General features: G+C 40.0%; 2 protein-coding genes across 3 annotated transcripts in view; both read left to right on the top strand.

The window, feature by feature from the left end:
• LOC311059889 (uncharacterized protein) overlaps positions 1-23,251 on the top strand; it is a 55,229-nt gene extending 31,978 nt beyond the window's left edge. Inside the window, exons 1-11 of one of the 2 annotated variants that reach the window (XM_084077999.1) lie at positions 10,694-10,940; positions 12,109-12,402; positions 15,865-15,906; positions 16,079-16,165; positions 16,531-16,590; positions 17,021-17,080; positions 17,385-17,447; positions 19,057-19,101; positions 19,674-20,102; positions 21,051-21,488; positions 22,541-23,251. In XM_084077999.1, coding sequence (XP_083934125.1) covers positions 10,874-10,940; positions 12,109-12,402; positions 15,865-15,906; positions 16,079-16,165; positions 16,531-16,590; positions 17,021-17,080; positions 17,385-17,447; positions 19,057-19,101; positions 19,674-20,102; positions 21,051-21,488; positions 22,541-22,887 — 1,932 coding nt within the window. In that variant the 5' untranslated portion in view covers positions 10,694-10,873 and the 3' untranslated portion in view covers positions 22,888-23,251. Of the gene's footprint in view, positions 1-10,693; positions 10,941-12,108; positions 12,403-15,864; positions 15,907-16,078; positions 16,166-16,530; positions 16,591-17,020; positions 17,081-17,384; positions 17,448-19,056; positions 19,102-19,673; positions 20,103-21,050; positions 21,489-22,540 lie in introns of those variants that run through there. The other variant, XM_084077998.1, reaches the window with a different exon arrangement.
• LOC311059894 (uncharacterized protein) lies at positions 4,866-8,695 on the top strand. Its single transcript, XM_084078004.1, has 4 exons — positions 4,866-4,935; positions 5,102-5,452; positions 6,530-6,685; positions 8,116-8,695. Exons 1-4 carry the CDS (start codon positions 4,899-4,901, stop codon positions 8,157-8,159), a joined length of 588 nt encoding a protein of 195 aa, XP_083934130.1. The 5' UTR covers positions 4,866-4,898; the 3' UTR covers positions 8,160-8,695.
• Positions 23,252-23,648: the final 397 nt, after the last annotated feature.

Genomic DNA, 23,648 nt, shown 5'->3' with positions numbered 1-23,648 from the left:
AACCCCCCCCAAAAAAAGTCCTTTTTTGAAAATCAATAGATTTGCTCCAGGGGCCACAAGAAAGGTCCTCTCGGGCCGCATTTGGCCCGTGGGCCACCAGTTGAATATCTAGGGGGTAGGGAATTCTATTATCCTAAAATCCCGGGCTCCCCGAAAACAAATTACATAGAAGGTTTCCAGCCGCCAGCGGCGATATGATAGCACACGCACCTACCTCAATGACACCATGTGGAGAAACAACAGTAGAATTTGAGGCAGTTTAAATAGTTACAGAATGTGCATATGATGCTGATTATTGAGATTGTTGATTATACAAACACTCACAGATCACTCAAAGCTCTTTAAAATCTGTAGATGGAGTTGTGCATTTTTCTTTTTGTTGGTATGATTCAAGTATAACTATAATTGAATGACTTCTGGGAGGGAAGATGCCCATATATTAGTTAAAAAGGTGGATGATTCATAGAAAAGCCGGTTAAGTCATTCAAAGCCTATCCAAGGAACCTACAGTTGCAAGTTCATTATAGTAGGTCCCTAAAACACGTTTAAACCATGACCTAAACATGGTTTAGACTATGTCCTAAACAACTCACACTCACAAAAGCAGCTGTTTCTTTCTGCTGTTGTTTTTTTGTTTGTCTTTTTGTGTTTGCGATAGCTGATGACTTTATATGCTATTTTTACCTTTTGGGTCATCTGAATACTTTTGAGTTGAGCCCTTGTTTCTTGTTAAAACTGACTTAGCCAAGCCTTTGCCTACAGGGGGAGCCCTGCTTGCACATTACAAACGACATCAGGGCCAGATACTGTCCATAGGATGCTGGGCCTGAGACTGCCTCACGCCCAGGGTTAACAGAGTTAACAGTCACATAATGACATGAGCTAGGGCGCTTTAAAGCCTGACACATAATGATACAGGCCTTAATGTAGTCATCTGCCATGTGACATCAACAACTATTTAGAACAGGGGCGGGCACCCACGTCTTTAAGATTGACTGGTCAATCCTGAGGAGCACACAAAACTATCCTTTCATATCATCCACCATCCAGTCATGCTCAGGTTTGCTGGTTTGATTGTGAACCCCAATTAGGCCTTGGCCCAACAGTCCTGTTCAGGAATAAAGCTCTGCCTCGGAAACTGGTTAGCTCCTACAAAACATGTCTACACAAGCATGTAATGGTCATAATATTGCTTTCTTCACTTATTACATTGATTCGTGTGATCACATGAGAACTTCTGGACACAGAATTGGATTTAAAATAAGAAACATGTTGATAGTACTGTACGTGAGTAATGTTGGCCTATAGTTTGAATTGTCACTTACTACTAACTGCAGAGTGCCTGAGAATATCCTGTTTACGTATAAGCACCCCGTCTGTGGTTGGAGGCTTAACTGAGGTGCTGGAGCTAAACAATACTAGTAAACTACACACTCAGATCTGTGCAGAAGTCAATTTATTCCTTTTTCAAGGCACCTTGAAGATGTCCACTTTCCGTAGAGATTAGAGTAATGTCAATAACATGAGAATATCAACATGTTTCTCTTTATCTGTCAGGCTGTCACTGGTCTGTTGTTTCCTTGCATTAGAGAGTCTGTGTGTGTGTGTGTGTGTGTGTGTGTGTGTGTGTGGGGGGGGGGGGGGGGCCTTGAAACCTTCACTTCACTTAAATAATATAATAGAGCTGTAGGGGTGAATGGATGTTTTTGTTTGGTCCTTTCATTTTATGCATTGTATGCAGGTTTACTTATTGTCTTTTTGTTTAGGATTATAGGTCAGGCCAGGGAGTTTAGCATAGGGTTTTTCGCTTGTTTGGTTGTGAGCCTAACTATGTACATTCACCCTGAAGTGTGCGTGTGTGTGTGTGTGTGTGTGTGCGCGTGTGTGTGCGTGTGTGTGTGTGTGTGCGTGTGTGTGTGTGTGTGTGTGTGTGTGTGTGTGTGTGTGTGTGTGTGTGGTAAAACATGTTATGAAATGACACACACTCTGAATGATCACATACTCTGATTGGTCCAGTAGTTTGTGAGATTAGCCAAGAACAGACATATAGATTTGTTAATTATTATAAATAATAATTTGGTCCCCACTTTGGGCTATTTTTGTCACTGTATGTATAGGCCATATATGACATTTATCCTCTGTATTTATCTATTCTGATTATTAGGAGCAATGAGCACAGCGCTATTAGTACAGTACTCGGGGAGCAGTCAGGGGTTATACATAGTGGGGTTTGGGGGTATAGTCGTTATTCTTTCTTACAATTTATATTTGGTAAATAAAATGGTAAATGGTGCATTTATATAGCGCTTTTATCCAAAGCACTTTACATAGATTGTGCATTACATTCACACATTCATACACAGATGGCGGAGGAAACCATGCAAGGCACCAACCTGCTCATCGGAAGCAATTAGGGGCTCGGCGCCTTGCTCAAGGACACTTCGACACTAACTCTGGGGGAGCCCGAGATCGAACTGGGAATCTCACGGATCCCATCTCTACCGGCCACTCTACCCCTGAGCAGTGGCTCTACTTGGCTCTATTTGCTAATAGTATGTTGGATTCATGCATATTTTGACCTGAGCGGTCGAAACGTTGTTTAACTTATAAACAACAACAGCTCTCCTGGGAGCTTAAGTGTGCGGACTTCCCTTCCTTTTCTCTAAAACCACACTTCATACCCACATCTCAGAAACGCTAAGGAAATGGGTTTGTTTCCTTCTGCAAAAGTATTTACTGACTGCTGACGACTTCACTTTGAGTTGACCACACCAGTTCCGTTTTCTTCATAAAACGGACAGAAACTGTTTCGGTTCACAAAGAGATACATGGGAGTAATTGCATAGGTATAGAAACGGGCACTTTCTCCATTGAAGGCAATCAGCCAGTGCACTGCAGTCTTAAGTAGTGTTTGGAAACAGCCTGCTCTGCAGTCACCTGAATTCAAGGCATTATTCTTATAACTAAAACCAGAGCAGACCTACAACTTAGCTGCCTTTATGCAATTCTAAAGCATAATGTCCTTATGCAGTAATTATGATTACTTTGGAAGTCTGTCAAAGCAAATTGAATTGGAATATGACAAATCTGATCATACACCTCGATCACATGTGACTCCATGTGTGATTTTAAGGCCCTTTATTAATTTTTGATAGACAGACTGATCAGCTGATTGATGTGCTTTCACTACCTTATTATTTTTATTTATAAGAATCACACATGTTATTGCTGCTGTAACTTCATTTTTTCCTTCCCCAATCCGTTCAGGGATCCAGCTCTGTGTAGACCTACAGTGTTGCACACTGTACAGCTGTTGTTTTCCTGTTATAACCTGTGATTTATCATTTAGATGCAGAGAAAGCTATCTCATGAACACTCAGTTAACAGGCAACATATGACCATCAACAAAGTACTACCATTATGTGTTCGTAGAAATATTGTATCCTGTATACTGTGAACTGCAGGCCTCCTCTATTAACCAATATGAGCCCTCCATTTCTGTGTGGAGAAATCCACAAAGCAACAGCATTAGAAGCTCTCTATGCCCCTGATCTGTCTGACCCATTGCCCCTGATCTGTGTGAATGGGTTCCCTAACATTTTGACAGTATGCTCCTTGCTTTAAATATGTTGTAGTGTTGGGCCCGAACTTCTTTTTCAAGAAAGAGAAGCTTGTGTGGGCTACAGATGTATATTCCCTTTGGATAATAATGAGTATAGAAGCTGGTTGATTAATGGCACTATTAAAGTTTGTGAACTAGAGACAGATCACATGAGATCACCACATGGTTCATCTGTGCATGATATTGAGAACTGCAAACTGCAAAATGGTGCACCACTGGACACTAAGCATTTTGCACCCATCACAACACATGACACCCTGAGCGCACCACATTTGGACAAAACGTGCTTCGAGTAAAGGGAAGTGAGTCATTTGCAATAAGGAACATATCTACGCAGAACTACCTAAATATTTAAACACTGGCACATGACACTTTGCATATTAAGACTGCACACAAACATATATGCATACATAAATGTATATATGTGTACAGTATATAGATACTTATCCACACGTACTGTGCAGTGCGCACCGACACCTACACATAATATTTACAACTAGATACCATGAACACTGCACATGTACATACTATTTTTCTTTGCCTTCTACGTACTATTGTTACTATACTTAATTATTTGTCTGGTGATTACAGAGGTTTTTCATCAGAATGACTGCAGGAGGTGAGGATTGGATCTAAAACCTCTACCCCCCCTGACCATCGGCACAGGAGTCTCCCAGAGATGAGTTCTGGGCCCCTTTCTCTACTCCCTGTACACGGAATACAAGAGGCAGTGTTTTAATTGCTCCCATTTTTGCATATTTGGTCTGTTTATATACTGTACCATCTAGCTAGTATACTATCCATACACAATGCTAAAGGGCAAAATACAGTTACATTTGTTTTTAAGTTAAAGTATAAACCTGCCAACATCTCATGTTTAGGGCTCATCATTTTACTAAACTTTACCTTTATCACAAGATACCCCTATGGACCTTCGGCTTCAAAATATCAATTTTGCCTATATGTAATATAAGGCCAAAAAGCATTGAAGGGCCCACAAATTATCAGTCTGCCAGGGCTATTATTATGTCAAATAGAACATGCAGTGTTAGACCTGAGAGGGGTTTGGGTTGTTTCATTGCATGTTAAAACACTGACCACAAAAGGGTGGTAAATACTGCTCTGTTGTCATAGAAAAGAACCACAACATGAAGACGTTCCACTCAGCTAGCCAATCACAATGTGTTTATCATTTTAGTGGAAGTCTGCCTGCATATGATATCTGACATCAGTGTCAAAGAGCTTTGTCACTGTCAACTTCATTCCTCCATCAGACATGGCAAAGCTGCCTCTGCTTTTAGCTGCTTTAATAGGTAAACGGTAATCTTTTATTATGATTTGATATTAATTATTATAATTCTTAGGTTGCTTTGATAAATAAAGAATTAAGATTAACTGTAGTATACTTTTGAGTGGGTTGTGACTTTACTGTGGTGTTGAGGTGAGTGGGTTATGTAAATGATCTTTTTCATGTTCCAGGTGTCATTTACATCAGTCAGGATAGGGTCTCTGGATTAGAAGTGGAGTTGACAGTCAGACCAGGAGACAACATCACTCTCTACTGTGATCGCAGAAAATCACCTGGAGCTTCCATAGTGTGGTTCAGAAACTGCTCTCATAAAAACCAACCTACTCTTGAAATTAATGTACTAGATTCCACTTTCAATTTAAAGTATAACACATCAACTGAATCCACTGATCTGCTGATAAAAGAAATATCTGATTCTAACCTGGGTCTCTACTACTGTGGAACCAAAGATTGGTCAGCGGAGGAAGGTTGTATCAAAGCATCCTACAAATATGGCAACATCACCACAAGGATTTTATTCAGTAAGTATTGTGATCAGCTTCCTGTTAATAGACCAATTATTTGTTTACTAACATTGAGCCTGGACGCACAGGTGATTGTTTCACGCAATCAATTCCCAACCTGTTTCGGGGTGCACTGGTTTCAGCGCACCCCAACCCCCTCTTGTGTGTGTTGGCTAGTGAGACGCGTCCTAACGAGACCTGATATAATGGGTTTCGTTGCGCGCATACTGGCTGCACGCAGCCAGTATGACGTCGTCTGTTAAGGGGTCTATGTATTCATTTATATGTACAATTTATGTACAATTGCATGGACACTCAGATGGCACATCATGTACATCCAGCTTGCTGAGCGTCTGCTACACAGTGCTGCTGTTTTTAACACTGCTGTTGGTTTTCGTCTGTTGTATTTGTTTTTATGCTGTTGGTGGGCATGTGCAATTGCTTATGTGCAGTGCACTACAGAGTTATGAGGAATAGTTTTATTAACGTATACCGTATGTTGAATTCTTGTTATTTTATTCTGCCATGACCAGGACCTGAGTGACTCATTTCATTCCTCATGTACTATGCACTATGTATGGAATGACATTAAACTCCCTGAACGTTGAAACACTCAGGAGAGGGAAGCCGGACAGGGAGGGTGATCTTTGTCGTTGTCGCTGCGCTACATCCTCCCTGTGGGGGCTTCTCACTGACACTTAAGCTCGTAGGGTTTGGTACAACAGATGTGACAGCAGAAATGTGTGGGCAGGATTTGATTGGGAGAAAAAGTGGTATAATTGGCTAATCTAAGTTAAAATATTAATAATTATTATTATTATATGTTACACAATGAATTGTGACCTTTTCCATAATTACAAGTAGATTTTTTATTCTAGTTTTCCCAGAGTATGAATTCAGTAGCCTGTAGCATAGAATACTGGTAGATTAGATAAGGATTTGTACATACAATACATTGAAAAAAATTCTATCAAAAAGAGACATTTCAAATTATATTCCCATAGTGCTTATATGAAACATTTGCATGAGCTAGAATTGACTCTTGTACACATGTACTAATATAGAATGTGCCATTTATACGTCCAATATGAACAGATCATTCTCGGGACAGTGAGGACAGTAAGGTCCCTGACGGCAGTGTGAGCTGTGACTGTGACTGTGACAGTGGTATGAGCTGGCTCCTGCTGATTCTCTCCAGAGTGATGCTTCTTTTCCTGCTGCCAAGTGCCTACTATATTGGAACGATATGTGGTAGGTCAACATTACATTCACCCTGGATCATTGTAACAGTAGGATGTAAGGTTTAATCTTTATTTTGTTTTGGCTTACCATTGAGAAATAAGAGTAGAATTATGATACACATGCACAATCTGCACACACGCATGCACATGCACACGCGTTGCATGTATGCAAAAGTTGATTAATTGCATTACTGGAACGAAGAAACGAAAGCAGACCCCTGTTTTGGTCCAACTGCGGTTACCAGCCAGTGACGTATAAAATTATTTTTAAAATGTATTTTTTTTGTCTTAAAGCCCTGAATGGCCTAGCTCCATCTCCAGTCTGCTAACTGCCTGCCCCCAGGTGACTTAGGTCATCCACCAAGCGCGCCAGCATGAGGCAAAAAGTCTGGGGACATTAGCTGGGGGGGGGGGGGTGGTGACGTCATGACGTTCACTGTCAGTTTTGGTGTAGCTCCGAAGAGTATACAAATGTATGTAACCAAATGGACTCCTCGGAATGTAATTAGCCTAACTACCGTAACTATATAAGCACTAATAGCTCTGGATAAAGAACAGATTGTAAATGTTAAAGTGATTTTCAGACTTTCTATTTAAGGGGAATTCAAACTTACTCTATAGTGAAAGTTAGAAGAACAACATGAAACATTGAATTTCAATAAACATCACTTAGTAATAAGGACTGACTGACCAGGGATCAGATTACTGCAGCCAATAATATATGTTCCCCCGTCAGTTAAAGTGAGAGCCACGCACACACTATACTAATTTGAAATCAAAGTTCACCGTGGCATGTGTGATCATGGATCCGATTCCTTATTAATCAAGGTGAAAACATGTAATTTAATGTCATCCACTCAACAGTTCCTTTCAGTTCCCACACACACCTCAAAACCAAAGGTGACCGGGCCTTCTCTGTTGCTGCCCCTCAACTTTGGAATAATCTCCCATACCACATGAAGTTAATCAAGCCCCACCATTGACAATTTTGTTGAATTTAAAGACCTTTAAAGACATTTATTCTCTTGCTTTTAGCACAGTCTGGGGTCGACCGATGGTCCATGTTTTTGCAAAGTACACTGAATATTCTTAATCTATTTTAATACATCCTTCTAATGTTTTAATCAGTTCTTTTTTATATATCATTTATATATATTTTATATTGTTTATTATTTTATTTTAAATAATTTTGTCATATGTTGTGTTCTAATCTTGCTTTTGTGGACTATAGACTGGTCTATATGTTGTTGGTTTTGTCTCTCGATTGGGAAGCACGTTGGGTCAACTTCTATTGTTTTTACATGTGCTATATAAATAAAGACTTGAGTCGATTAAAATCAGAAGAATTGTATTAGTATTGTAATCAGAAGAAAAACTCACCTGGTTGCAAGATTTATATTTCAGTCAGTTTTAACTTCTCAACCATTTCTTTTTAACCAGGGTCCAACCGTATCAGGAGAGAACTTCAGAGGAGAGCCAACTGAACCAGGAACAAGTGAATTGAATGTCAGTGAGACATTTGAGCATGGCTCAATTGTATAACTGCTTGGTGCTATTATTACGTTAATTGATAGTGATGATAACTAGCAATTACAGAATACAATATTTTAGGATTTGGGATAGGCTAATTTCTATTCTCCTAATTTTCTAATTGCTTGCAACAGCATTGCACATAATACTGTACTATTGATGAGTGGATTTTGAACCTATAATGATCCTCTCCTGACCTCTAGTGGAATGATTCAGCCACATACCCAAAACGTCCAATTTGAATATTTTTTTAATTTTGAACATAAATATTCTCTTCTGGGGGTCCCTGGCACAAAACCTTTTTCAGATCAATCAATCAATTTTGACATCAATTTGACTTGAAAAGGTTTGAGAACCACTGCCGTGACAACTTCTGACAAGGGACTTAAATTGGGTAAGAACATAACAGTTAAAAATGTCACAGAATGTACACTTTCTTGTGAATATACATGAATACAATTGTCCAATAAACTGATTTGGTTAAAAAAACAGCAGCATGAAGCAGAAATTGTAATTGCAATGGACTGCACAAATAAAGCTGGTTGATAACAAAACAATCTTATACCGTGTGTGCATGTTGTGTGTTTTCACAATTAATGTCAATGATATATACAGTAGGCCTACAGTATATCTGAATGTCCCACACTGTCATGAGCCTATACATTGTTCCTTCAGGAACAGCATTTTCTTAGTATTACCATCCTTATTTATTATTATTATTATTAATGACAACACTTTTACAGCTTATGATAAAACAGAAACTGACTCAGCAGCACCTAAATAGACAGAAACAATGAGGTATAGACTTCAGATCCCTATCGCATATTGACATTTTGTCAATTTTGTGGTATATTTACTAGTTTTGGTGTAATTATTACAAAATTCATGCAAATTGTGTAAATGAAGAAAAGCTTTATAATGAAAAGAGACGCATATTTGTTTTACTTAAATGTAGACTGACTATAGGCCTACAGGTATATGAGCGTCTTTTTAAGTTGACTGGGCAGGCCATTTCCTGGTTTCTACCTAATTGAAACACTTCTATTGCAAAGTATGCTTATAGGAAATGTAGCAGTGGCATCTGGCAAAGACTGGCATGATTGCACCATGGTAAAAGATGAATTTCTGGCCATCACAAACGTGGTCTTAGACTCTTAGAGCGCATTTAAGTTAACCAAAGCAACATTATTCCAGGTTTTGGCAAAAGTAGATCATTATGCATTGCTAATTACTCAATATTCATGACTAAACAACAGTGACCTTTACAGCTTAGTTGGCATAACTGTTTATTTCACATTACCTCTGTCTTTTCCCCGTTTTCCCTCTTCTTCTCTTTCTTCCCTGTGCACCAGAGGCTTTTGATCCCTTAAGCCTTGACATAATCACAAAATCACATTAAGGACGAGTCGACGACACTCTCACTTGTTTTCCACAAAAAATGATGCTGTATAAATAATATATATATAACGTGTCTACTACCTGCAGTGGACAGGGCACCTTCGACCCCCATTTTTAACTCTATGGTTTCGACCGTTTTGGTGGGACGCTCTTGGACACGCGACACGGGACGAGCAGTGCACCCTTCAGGACACAACCACGCCCACCTGGTCGAAACACCAAAGAAAGAGGGAGTCCCCACTGGGCTAAACAAAAAAAACCTGTGCAGAGGGGTGTGGTGTGATGCCCCAAACTTAGATTTGTCAAAACTTTGAAGGTAGTTTGAGGGAGCTATATCAATTAATTCTATCAAAATATGTGTGAGTAAGACAAAATAAAATAAGATGCATGCTTGGTGTAGCCTGGTAAACCCTCCCTCCAGAAATCTCATTTCAAATGGAAATGAGATTTCTGGAGGGAGGGTTTACCAGGCTATGCTTGGTGGGCGCCCCCCCTCCCTCATACTCTCCCTATGGGCGCATTTGGCATAAACGTCAGATTCTGTGATATTATTCTGTGTAACACGTCTTTACTGGGAAACGAAACAGTAGCCTACTACACTGTGCACAGCACATTGTAGTAGTGACTTTCAGAATTGCAGAAATAGCTACTAATTAACTGCAAGTTAATTTAACCACAAGGTGGAAAGTGGAAACCAAAGACACTTGGTTTTGGTTATTAATATTAATTGTTTTGTAGATCTTGATCATTTTATTTGATTTTGATGCAATGTGTTGTGTTGTGTGCTTGAAGATCTGCTATTTTGGAAATATGTGGTAGGCCTATACATTTTAAGCATAATTATGATAACTTCATAATGAGTACTTTTACTTTTGGTACTTCTTTATGTTTTGATACCAATATACTTTTGTACTTTTACTCAAGTAAGTTTTCTTTTGAATACAGGACTTTTACTTGTAACAGAGTATTTCTACATTGCACTGTTGATACTTTTACTTCAGTAAAAAAAAAGCCACCACTGCACAGGGGAACAATTGGAGAATGGGAGTGTCAACTTTCTCTCTCAAGTCTCAACGGGTCTACTCCCTATACATGGTCTACTCTGCCCGAACCGTTTATACTAGTCTTTCCTGCTTCTTCCTAGTTTTTCCCAAGGAAGGTTTCAAAACCTTTCTTGTTTTTTTTCCATGTGAACCCAGACGCCATTAAGGGACGTGTGTTGTTTCAAAGTTCTTATTTGTCATTTGTAGGCTACATTGACAAAAAAAACATGGGCATACTCAGAGCTCCATTGTGCATCTGGCTGCTTGTAGCGAATGGACTCCGCATATCATCAGGTAGGTGGCTCTTTGAACTAGATCAACTACAGCCTAATATTAACTATTCTGCTAACACATAGCCTATCCATGGATATAGAGGCTATGTGTTAGCAGAATAATTGTGTCCATTTTAGCATTAAAATTAGTCAGGCAACCCGGGTTTCCTGACTCAACTCGGTGGGATACAGCTGTAGCGTTATATATGCTTCATCATACGACGGTGTCGCGCGCCGAAATAGCCGATATACAAGTGCACAATGTGTTACAACCACGACGCGTGGTGGGCTTTTATATCGGCTATTTGTTTTCTTCTAAAAATAGAAGACAAATCAACCAACAACAACGGATCCGCCAACTAACGGTTCAGCTGGAAGTTCCCTACTCAGGGAACAAGAGGAACAGGAAAAGTGGACAACAATTCTGGGAACCTTGGAAGAGAGGGGGGGGGGGGGGGGGTAGTGGGCACTTTGGGGGGGAGAAAAGTGGGCACTAGGGAAATGTTGGTAGCCGGAACAGTGGGCACTTTAGGGGGGAGAAGAGTGGGCACTAAGGAAATGTGGGTAGCCATAAGAGTGGGCACTTTGGGGGGGAGAACAGTGGGCACTAGGGAAATGTTGGTAGACGGAAGAGTGGGCACTTTGGGTGGGAGAAGAGTGGGCACTAGGGAAATGTGGGTATCCGGAAGAGTGGGCACCTGGGAAATCTGGGCACCAGGAAGACTGGGCACCGGGAAAACTGGGCACTGGACACAAACCTGTTTGTGTGTGTGTGTGTGTGTGTGTGTGTGTGTGTGCGCGCGCGCGCGCGCTGGGGGAGGGGGGGTATTAGGCGGTCCCAGATGGGTGGTCCTAAAGATCACTTATGGTGGGGCTTTTTAGGAGACAATCTGTCACAACCGTTGTGCCAGTGTTTTTTTTTTGTCTCAATGGAGTGTTTCGATCTGTGGGTTCAGATCTGTCATCATCAGTGATTTACTTTTCGTTCATGATGATATCTACAAATTGAATTTGGTCATCATCCCTCATTTAGAGTACATTTTAAATCACTGGCCTCATTTAAGAAATTATGAAAAGCTGTCATTTTCACTCTTCCTGAAAATATGATATGTTTGGGAATAGAAAGCTTTCCTTCTACTATATTACAATACCAACTGCTTTAACTGACTGAAATAATTTTCTCCACACAGGCCTACAAGATGTGATGTACATACCACTGGGAGGAAGCCTTAAATTGCCTATCGATGGGAAACCTACCAAAGAAGTACTATTAAAAACTGTACACTCAGGTAAAGAAGATGTGGTGGCAGAGTGGGATTGGGGCTTGGCTAAAGTTGAAGTCTATGGGAAATATAAAAACCGTACAGAATTGGATAAAGAAACTGGAGTCACCATCAACAACATGACCATAGAAGACAGTGGAGAATATTACATGGTGTTCGATTCCGTCCGGAACAGCAAGATTTACATGGTTGAGGTGATCAGTAAGTATGAATTGGGTCCTTTTTTTCAGCATGAATTGTGTTATTAACCTCTCTTAAGTCTGTTAAGTCTGGCAACAGGTGCATAGGAGCAGGTAGCCTAACCCATTGTAATATGGCTATGGGTTTGATCCTCACAGCCAGCTTGTGCTCCTTATCTAACTGTTCTAACTCCTGTCCGGAAGACATCACCAGTATTTGAGGGCGAGAAAATGAGTCTAAAAGAGAACTTTTTCTAGGCACTCATACAATCCAAGAGGCAGGAAAAAGGTTATGGTAAAAAAGCCTTTATTAATCAAATAAATAACTGAGACCTTTAAAGGACAACTTTGGTTTTTTACAACCAAGGTTTATATTTTAGCTTGTAATTAAAGTAAATAAAAGATGAGTGTTATTTTTTTTTCATTTACTGCTTTCTATACTGCCCTGCCAAGGCAGAGTGCAGTAACTACGAAAACAAAAATCACTGAAAAATGGGTTTAAAAGTGATTCAACTGGTCAGCCAAATGAGATATCGGCATATAAGTGATATTACACTAATTGTACATCTGTTCTTGAGGTCATTGCTTATCCCCCAACATCACAAAGGCTAATTTGACCTTTAGGATACCCAAATAAGTCGGTGTGTCCAAAAACGTAGTTACTGCTCTTTGGCTTGGCAGGGCAGTATAGTTTTAGCAATTTTCACGATATTTTTTACAGTGGGCGGGGGCATTCTGTCCGGTGCTAAATATGCCTTTTTTACACAATAAAAAAAGGTCCTGTGGTCTTTGATGGCCAGATGTGAGTTATTGGGGGCTAGAAACAAGCTTCTGTAAATACTAATTAAGAAAACGCTGGGTTATTGTGTAAAAAAAGACATATTTAACCACCGGACAGAATGCCCCCGCCCACTAGACACACACTGTAAAAAATATCGCGAAAATTGCTAAAACTATAGAAAGCAGTAAATTAAAAAAATGTAACACTCATCTTTTATTTACTTTAATTACAAGCTAAAATATAAACCTTGGTTGTAAAAAAACAAAGTTGTCCTTTAAGCACGCACCAATGTTCCAGCTATGGAGCCTTCATCAGGGTGTATTATCATGGCTAAAATGTCATCAGGGCATACTGTAATACTAATGGCAAACAGGTGAGGCCTGGCCTATATAGCCAGTGGATAAGCAAAGGAGACATCATGAAAGATGGTGAAATTATGTTTTTATTTTATTTTATTCTTTAAGTTTCTGTATTGTATGACCTATGATGGAGGCCTTATTATGTTCAATGCCTAGAAAATCATTGTTGCTGTGGTCCTCTGCAAACTGTCTTACTATTATGTTAGTCCTGTTGGTCTGAAAGACTCATACAGGATGTATAAAGTACATCCTATATAAAATACATTTGTCACAAGGGTAAGTAAGGCAGTAGGCTACACAATAATAGTGGTGTGACTGATAAAATCTCTCTGTGGGTGTCACAATGTGACACGTGAGCTTGTAGATCGGCTATTTGTGGTGAAGAGAAGAGATATGGTGTAAGTATAGAGCTCTGGGGGACAGCAGGTTTTAGTGGTTAATAGAGTTAATAGAATATTTATGGAAGGCCAACAGCCAAGTCTCATCTCATGTCTAAATTCATAATTTATACATTGTCAATGTAACAGCCATACCACAGTAATATGCTATTATAACACTGATTATTTGAATTTAAGATCCTTTCCGCTTAAGCCCAAATATATTGTAGGCAAGCATAGTTAGTTGAAAAGTAAAAACCCAGAGGGACCCCAATCTGTTGTCTATGAATGTTGTCCATAATACTTTATTTTGAATAAAATTGAATAAAAACTAAATTAATTCAGAACTCTGCAGCTAGACTGCTAACAAGAACCAGAAGACGTGAGCAAACAAAAACGTGCAACAAAAACTAGTTGAAGCCTTATAGAATCCTCTTTGTCAGATAGGAAGCGCTGTGGAGAACATTTCTTGTGAGAGTGGTTATCATGATGACATTTTTGTTTTTCTTGGGACAGTGGTGTTCTCAGTAAAAGCTAACTTTGAGGGGAGAGGGGCTCTGTCCTATGTTCTGAGCGATGCAGGAGGAAGGTCAAGGACAGTTTCCACCAGCTTTTCATTCACAATGCTAGCAACTCTTGTTTCACCATTATCAAAACGGATAACCCGTAAAAAGACATGAAAGGTCTTATTACTGTACATTGTTGCATGGTCAAATCCCAAGTTCATGGGCCCCTGGTCCTGAGAGAGCCATGGCCATTTAAAGCCCCATCTGTGATTCAGACCTGCTGTTTTGGTGATAACTCATTGGTGATAATAACTCACTGATTCATATAAGCACCTTTGCTGTTGCTGCACGGTTGCAGCTGTAAGAGATGATACTTCATGGGGTGCCAAGTGGTGCAGCCATTTAGCACACTGACCACTTCTTGTTAGCCTCAAGGACTTGAGTTTAAGTCTGGCTCATGTGAAAAAGGAAGACATTATTGTTCATTGCTGGACTAACTGTAATTGAGCTTTCTGTACTGTCTGTATATGTATGTCTGTGTCCAGGGCTAACGTCGTAAAAGACTATAGTCTGTCTTCCATGGCCCATGTAGGGCAAGGAAGTTCCTCCATGTATTTCTTTCCAAATATGTTTTATATATATATTAAATATTTAACTTGAATTATATAATGGAAGTCAATGGCAGTCGGTGATAGATACATATAGATGACAGATATCATAGTCTTGCCCAAATATGGAGTTCCACCCAGCCTGGGAAATGTTGCCTTGGGGAAGGGCTCCACTGAACACACCTCTCTAGTTTTTAATCTCAGGTGTATCTCTCTGTACTCTTAGAAGGGCTGAAAGAGGCTTAGCCTCTTTCAGAGCCACACCATAAATAACAGGATAGGTAGTGTACATATACACTGTACGACTTTTAAAGTAGTCGGGGAGTCATCATTGTTCGTTGTGTCTGCTGTCTGGAGCTAATCTGGCAAACTGCTGGACCGATCACCGCCACATGTCTTGTGCACATCACAATCCCACTACTTTTTGTTCAAATAATTATGTTCTATATACTTTCATTTGGGCATAAATGACGACAACGGCTAGGCTCTTTCAGAGGCTAGCCGATATGTAAGTGAATGGCTGGATTCAGAGATGATTTCAGGAACTACAGCAATCGTTCTAGATCAGTGGGAAACTAAGTATTACCAAGGATAGAACAAGGAAATTATTGAAATAATGCAAAGATCTAAACAATGCATTCTGTTTTCCATTTGGTGTATTTTGATGAGTTTCATATCAAAGGAAAAATATTGTTCCATAAGGAATGTTCATCACTCCTGTTCAACTCACATGACATGACAAGACCAATAGAAATATGTGACATACAGTAAATGAGCCTGAAGCTGGTGTTGATATCCTAACTTGACTGTAACGACGTGAAACAAAACTGATTTACTTTTGTTCTCTACCCAGCAGCCACACCAAGGAACGAAGATGAAGGTACTAATGGTGAAGGTACTAAGATACTAATATAACTCCAAATTCTATCTCATGATTATTTATAAAAAGGTTTTTCATTTTATAATATATGCATCACATAGGCAGAGAATTCAAGACACGCTAACAGATACTATTGATTAAACTGGACCCAGTAACAACAAATGCTTTTTTGTCTTTTTATTTTAAGGAAATACACCCGTGGGACGTATTGTTGGAGGAATTATTGGGGCTCTTATCTTTGCAGTCTGTTTGGTGCTGGGTGTGAAATATCGTGGTAAGTTTCTCCACTGATTTTAAATGATACATAACATACAACATTCTTGCAAAGTTACTGCTCAGCAGCTATGTGCAATTTCACAAGCAAATATTGAATGCTTTAATATTTAGTTTGTTCTGTAATGCGTTTAATATGCTGTGTGTGTGTGTGTGTGTGTGTGTGTGTGTGTGTGTGTGTGTGTGTGTGTGTGTGTGTGTGTGTGTGTGTGTGTGTGTGTGTGTGTGTGTGTGTGTGTGTGTGTGCGTGCGTGTGCGTGCACAAGTGTGTGAGCGGAGTGCGCGCACACAAGTGCATCCAAATAAGCCAACACCTGTAACCTCATATCACTGTTATGTTATCATTGTGTTTGAATTTCATAACAGATCATATAAAGGATAGGTTGTCTTCATGTGGCTCTAAACCTGTGGTTGATCCTGAATCTGGTGAGTTTGACATACTCACATACTATCTACAATATGACATCAACGTCAGGGACCAGTTTCTAAGCAGTTGTTGATTTTCATAATGTCATGATAGTGTGTCAGTTGTGAGTGCAGTTTTTGGTTTGTTAATGTTCATCATAGAGAGTAAGAGAACCCCTGGCCTGCTCACAAAGATATGTTGTTGTACTGAACGTGCAAAGGATCTGTGAGGCAAAGTCTGTTCTCTTGGGGTACGTTGTATTGATAGGATGAGTCCAGACCCACACTCTCAAATTTAAATTTCAACACTATCTGAACATCAATTAGTTCCACATCATAGAAAAAATAACATAGAGGTTGGTCTGCTAAAAGGACAGTTGCAGTTGTATTTCTGGTGGACACAGAACTCATAATTAGCATCATAAGAGAATTGCGTCTCATTTGTTCACAGGAGTGCCTCTACAAGAGAAGGCAGAATCAACACCAGTAGAGAACAACCTTTCAGCAGATGGTATGTCTGTTTGTTCAAGCCAGAATTTTCAATTTGTGTTTTTTAGAATACCTCATTCTTTTCATTTGCCTTATTTTCACTCGCTCCCCCCTCCCTCCATGCGTGTGTCTCCGTGCATGTGTGTCTGTGCATGTTTGTGCAGATCTAATCTCATAAACCGCTGGACAGCACCAAATATTTTGTGCACACTGCCAAAAAATAACATAGAGGTTGGTCTGCTAAAAGGACAGTTGCAGTTGTATTTCTGGTGGACACAGAACTCATACTTAGCATCATAAGAGAACTGCTTCTCATTTGTTCACAGGAGTGCCTCTACAAGAGAAGAAAGAATCAACACCAGTGAAGAACAACCTTGATTCAGCAGATGGTATGTCTGTTTGTTTTCAACAGTTCAAGCCAGAATTTTTAATTTGTGTATTTTAGAATACCTCATTCTTTTCATTTGTCTTCTTTTCACTTGCTCCCTCCTCCCTCCATGCGTGTGTCTCTGTGCATGTGTGGCAAGGAAGTCAATCTTTTCAAATCGGCCTCATGGTGGTGGTACCATAGCTCACTTCACATTATATTTAATAAATACTGTACCTTTTTTTGCGCTTTTCAAATATTTTTTGACACGGTCAAATGTCAAATGTTTTATGGTCATGATTCACCGGGAGCCTGTATGGCTTGGTTCCAGGCTTAAAATTAAATATATATATTTTTTGAAATCTCTTTGGAAAAATGAATGGGCTTTCTATCTGTGGCACCACAAAATGGCCGCCACTGCTTTGCCCTATAATTCTTGAACCATAGATCGTATAATAACATTTTATTTTCCGTCTAACTAGGGTTTCCACCGTTTTTGTGTTTTCTTCAAAACACAGTTTTTGATATTACATATTTTGTCCAAAACTCACACAAATTGGTACACGTTATCTCAAGTGATAAATATATGTATAAAACATACTTTTGATGTAGCATACCGATTGCCTTTTTTTTTTACTCTACAAGGTAAATTTGTATAGTTTTTGGTATGACTCGGCCGTGGAAGGAACTCCCAGCCTCTCAATCTCAGGGAGAACACTCTAACATCAAGGCCACAATTTCAAAAATAGTGATAATAGAAGATATGATGCGCATCCTGCGTAGCTAGTTCAGGCAGTCAACTCAAGGCAGCATGCCAACCTGATCAGGTGACCAGTCACATGCTCTCTTCTCCTGATCTGGGCGGCTATTTAATCTTCTCTGCCTACCTGTCCTTCTGGCTTCTCTCCTGGCTGTGCTGCTGTTGCTGCCTCTCTGGCGTCTCCTCTGCTGTCTGTTGCCTTGCCTCACTGTCTGCTGCGGACCATCAAGTTTGCAATTCCAACGCCTCCCCGGCATCCACATGTAGGCTCTGTTTCTAGATATCTTAATCCCTGTAATTCTATTTGGCATGTAACATTAATTAAAATGTTCATGCTTACAGGGAATGAATAGATACAGAGCCAAACTATGCTTCATATACAGTATCTATGCTCAATTATGCTCAATGAAAATATATTCTAAATTAAATCTAAGAGTTGTCTGACCGAACTACAAGTTCAAAACGCGTTGTACTGCTATGCATTCATTGGGATGTTCTGAATCTGCTATTTTCGTCGCAATTGCCATTCTGCGCTGCACACCTCGGAGTCGGGACACACGTCAAGTTTGAGAGCGTTCACTTTCTGAGTTACGCCAGCCAAAATGTCACACGCACGCATGCATGCACGCACACACGCACGCACGCACACACACACACACACACACACACACACACACACACACACACACACACACACACACACACACACACACAGGAGTTCTAAAATTGTGTGTGATGTGACCTTTCACAGTTCACTACCAACATCTGAGTAGTCTTCTCACACTGCAATACAACAGACATTTGTGACATACAGTAAATGAGCCTGAAGCTGGTGTTGATTTAACTTGTTGTTCTTTTCCTCTCTACTCAGCAGCCGCAACTGCAGGTGCCTCTTCACGAAAGAACAAAAATGGAGGTACTAATGGTTTCACTTTTCTAATTATCTTACGGGAAAAAACTTCTTTTTTTTCCCTTTGTACCTATATGCACACCGTAGGACCGACCATGTATTCCTCACCTGCATCATTCACAACATGCATGGCCCGGCCTACTCTATATATAGAGAGAGAACAACACAACAGAACACAAGATGCATCCTTAGCTGCACAATGTTTAATTCTGCTTCTGATGTGAGAGGCAGGTGGTGTGTCTGGTAAAAATCTAAATATCCTATAGACAAAAGACAGACATGAGCAGCATGTATTAAACCCATTCATGAGCCACATGTCACATTGATTTAGACTAGCCAGGAGTCTCAGGGAGCTCAGGAAAAAAACTCAAAAACCCAATGAACTCTACAGGTTTGATAGAAGAACCAACTGAAAATTAACTACTGTAATCAACAAATTGGACACCATCTTGTGTAATATTGCTTTAAGGCCATTGCTACTTCTCATTCAATGTAAAATAAAAACATGTTATGGGTCAATCTATTGCATTTCAACCAATCTGTCCTCCTTTCTCCCTTCTGTTATGTTTTTTCATCAGTCATAGACGCCATCTTGTCAAGACTAACTTCACTCTACCCTCTCTGTGGTGAGGTCAAGGGCAACAAGACACAGTTCCAGCGTCTGGTCCAGCGTGTGAAAGGACTGGAGGAACTGGTGCTGACAATCAAACAAAAAAGAGCCGGTCAGAACCCTGCTGCTGTCGAGAAGACCCTCAGTGACCTCAATTCCACACTGGAGTCTGCTGAAGAATTAGTCCAAAAATACACCTCTGAGAGTTTCCATGAGCATTTGTTTAAGGACTACGACAGCAAGGGGATTGTGTTGCAGAAATTGAACCACAGTCTCTACGCCACATTCAAGGCGTTGTCCCAGAATCTGCAGGTTGAACACAAGGTGTCCGAAGAAACTTCCTGGCAGGCAGAGGATGAAGCAGACAGGGAGAAGGATCATGCAGAGCTGAAGAGAAGTAAGATGGGGTCTACTTGTTTAACACTCCATGCATGAGTTACTTTGCTGTTAACATGAGTTTAATAAACACTCAAAAACGCTCTGCTCACTAGCATTATATTTCAGTTAAATAATGACTGTTAATTAATGGCTTGATTAAATGTGTTGCACGTAGTATCGTGCAATGAATTATATCAAGCCCTTAACAGTCATTATTTAAGAACATACTATGGACAATTGGTTGAGAAACAGTGTTATAAAGGCTTATAAGTATTTTAGTTCTTATAACTCTAATCATACAGAGTTATAAGCTGATCATGTATTATAGACCTGGGATGCATAGTGTTAGTGTTACCAAAAACACTAATCTGTGCCCATATCCCCTCCCAGTGGTCCCCAGTGGTCAGTCGTCCCCAGGTTGAGTCTTACTCAGGGTGGTGGTCCCTGGTTCACAATCAGTTGAAAACCCCTGCTCTAGCTGACTCTAATCAAGCAGCTTATTAATCTGTTTTTGTACGTGTTCCTTTTGCACCCTGAATGCACACACACACACACACACACACACACCTTTTTTTTATCACTTGGGGAGGGTCATAGATTCTTTTTCCATTCAGAGGGAGGGTCATGTCATTTTATATCATCTCTTAAACCCTTTTGCTCTTTGGGGAGCATAGGTCATTTATGAATTTCCTCCAGCTAGTTCGGTGTTGGGCGATCTTCTCTTAGATAGATAAGATCGGATGGATCGATGGATGGATGGATAAATAAGATTGATTGATGGATGGATGGATGGGTACAGTAGGTAGATAGGTAAGTAGGTAGATTGGTTGGTTGGTTGGTTGGTTGGTTGATTGATTGATTGATTGATTGATTGATTGATTGATCGATCAATCCCACGGATTTACTTCAGTGATGATGATTAATGGATCTGCTCCCTTTCTCTCTTCTCTTCATGTTTTTCATTCAGTCATGGATCACATAGACGCCATCTTGTCCAGAGCAACTTCCCTCTACCCTCTCTGTGAGGAGGTCAAGGCCAACAAGAAACAGTTCCAGCGTCTGGCTCAGCGTGTGAAAGGACTGGAGGAACTGATGCTGACAATCAAACAAAAAGGAGCTGGTCAGAACCCTGGTGATGTGGAGAAGGACCTCAGTGATCTCAATTCCAACCTGGAGTATGCTGCTGCGTTTGTAACAAACTACACCTCTGAGAGTTTCCATGTGCATTTGTTTGTGGACTATCAGAGCAAGGGGATTGTGTTGCAGAAATTGAACCACAGGCTCTACGGCCCATTCAAGGTGTTATCCCAGAATCTGCAGGTTGAACACAAGGTATCCGAAGAAACTTCCTGGCAGGCAGAGGATGAAGCAGACAGGGAGAAGGATCATGCAGAGCTGAAGAGAAGTAAGAGGGGGGTCTACTTGTTTAACACTCCATGTGAAGACTAGATAGATAGATAGATTTCTAGTGATTATGAAATAAAATCATATGTCACATTATGCAAACATCTGACACACCATACTCAACAGGACAACCCAAGAAAGCTTACAGATGGTTTCCATTGCGGTCCTTTAGTACAGTGGTTCTCAACCTTTTCAGGTTGTGACCCCCCAAATAATCATATTTGAACTGGGGACCCCCCACCCTGACAAGCACTTGGAATTTAGAGTTGAGGCATTCAATTTTCTTTGACTCGATACCACAGATAAATATTGTGAAAATAGCAGATCTGCATGCTCACAACGCCTCACAATGTGAGCCGTTGTGAGCTTGTAGATCTTCTATTTTCAAAATGTTTGCCTCTTTCTTATATTATTTGACAATTTGGCCAATGTTTGACCAGTTTTTGTATAGTATAGTGTGTTACTTTTGGTGCAGTAATGGTCTTTAAAACATTTTTTCTCTCTTTAGTTTTTTTCTAATCACGTGGAGTGATCTATATGAAGACATAGTAACAAAAACAATATTTCTTTCAGCAGATACCTTAGTTACAATGAAATTGAGCTAACAATATAGTTTTGTGTTAGTACATGTGTGGTATTTATTCATTCAGTTTGGGAAATCACAATCTTATCACAAAGCTTAAGATAGCACTTAAGCTTCTCCCCCACAATTTTCCCCCCACAATTTGAATATGCAGTATTTTGAATATGTTTTCTTTAGTTGGTAACCATAGTATAATCACAATATTACATAAGACGGTGGGCTTTACCATCATTATTTACACTTCAGTGATGCTTAAGGAACTCAGTACAAGTATCTCATTCCTGACCACATCACTGTTTTACCAACAATGACAGTATAAAGCAGATCCTCTCTTGTAATATTGCTTAATTAAACAACTTTGAAGTCAGTTGCCACTTCTCATTCATGCAAAAAAGTTATGGTTCAATCTATTGGATTTCAACCAACTGTATCTGTCCTTCTTTTTCCCTTCTCTCTTGTTTTTCAATCAGTCATGGATCTCATAGATGACATCTTCCTCAGAGCAAATTCATTCATCTCTCTCTGTGAGAATGCAAAGGGCAACAAGGAAGAGTGCCAGCCTCTGAAACAGCAAGTGAAACAGCTACAGAACCTGGTGGAGGAAATCAAGCAAAACGGAGCTGGTCAGAACTCTGCCGATGTAGAGAAGGTCCTCTGTGAGGTCAAGGAAACATTGCCGTCTGCTGAAAAGATTGTCGAACAATATACTGATGGAGCCCTCAAGCATATGGGGCCGGGCAGCAAGGAAAAGCTTAAAAAGTGTGAAGAGCCTCTCAGCGAAGCTTTCAATGTGCTGTCCCAGGCTCTCCAGCTGTAACCCTAGAGTCCTCTTGCACACCTACTGTACTTAAAGGGAAAAAATCAACATGAAAAGACTTAAAAGGGAACAGTTCAGTGCACTGCTGTTGATGAACATTGTTCTTTATTTAAAAAAAACGACTTTTTGATAACATTTCGGTCCAACTGACCTTCAGGTATCTGAGAATAGAGAGGTGAGGTCCAATCATGGAACCCCACCAATCAGTTTTCATGGGTTTTCTTATGAAGAACTGGCCGCTTGTGTCTCTTGCAAAATCTGGCAACACTGATCACAAGAACAATGCATTATCACATGATGAACAAATAAGGACTCATAAGTCAAGATAAATACAAAGTAGAAAACAAGTCAGATTAGGAATACATGAGGTGAAAAAAAAACTAAAAAACATACACGACATGAACACATCATAATATTATATTTACAGATAATTCATCATTCAACCCTTTTGGAGCTAAGGTGTTCAAAGCATAGAACCAGAACCCTTCTCTTGATAATGTGTTCAAGCCAAGGTCAAAGCCTTTAGGTGGCAGTGAAACCGACTCCATACCACAAAAATGCGTTTGTGTTTTTCTAGCACCTTAACTAACGTCCATAACAGTATATCATGCATAGTATACATCTACTGCTATGCTCACGCACCTCTATATCTTATCTCAGGTACCATGTGTAAATATGTAGATCACTTTTGTTTTTTTAAATGATCTCTTTTCTCCCTTGCCCCCCACCCCCCCCACGCTTCTTCTTCCCTTTCTTTTTTT

This window comes from Gymnoscopelus microlampas (genome assembly GCF_963454915.1).
Source record: "Gymnoscopelus microlampas genome assembly, chromosome: 14".
Taxonomy (NCBI): Eukaryota; Metazoa; Chordata; class Actinopteri; order Myctophiformes; family Myctophidae; genus Gymnoscopelus; species Gymnoscopelus microlampas.
Note: the sequence above shows the minus strand (reverse complement) of the source record. Positions and strands in the feature narration are given on the sequence as shown.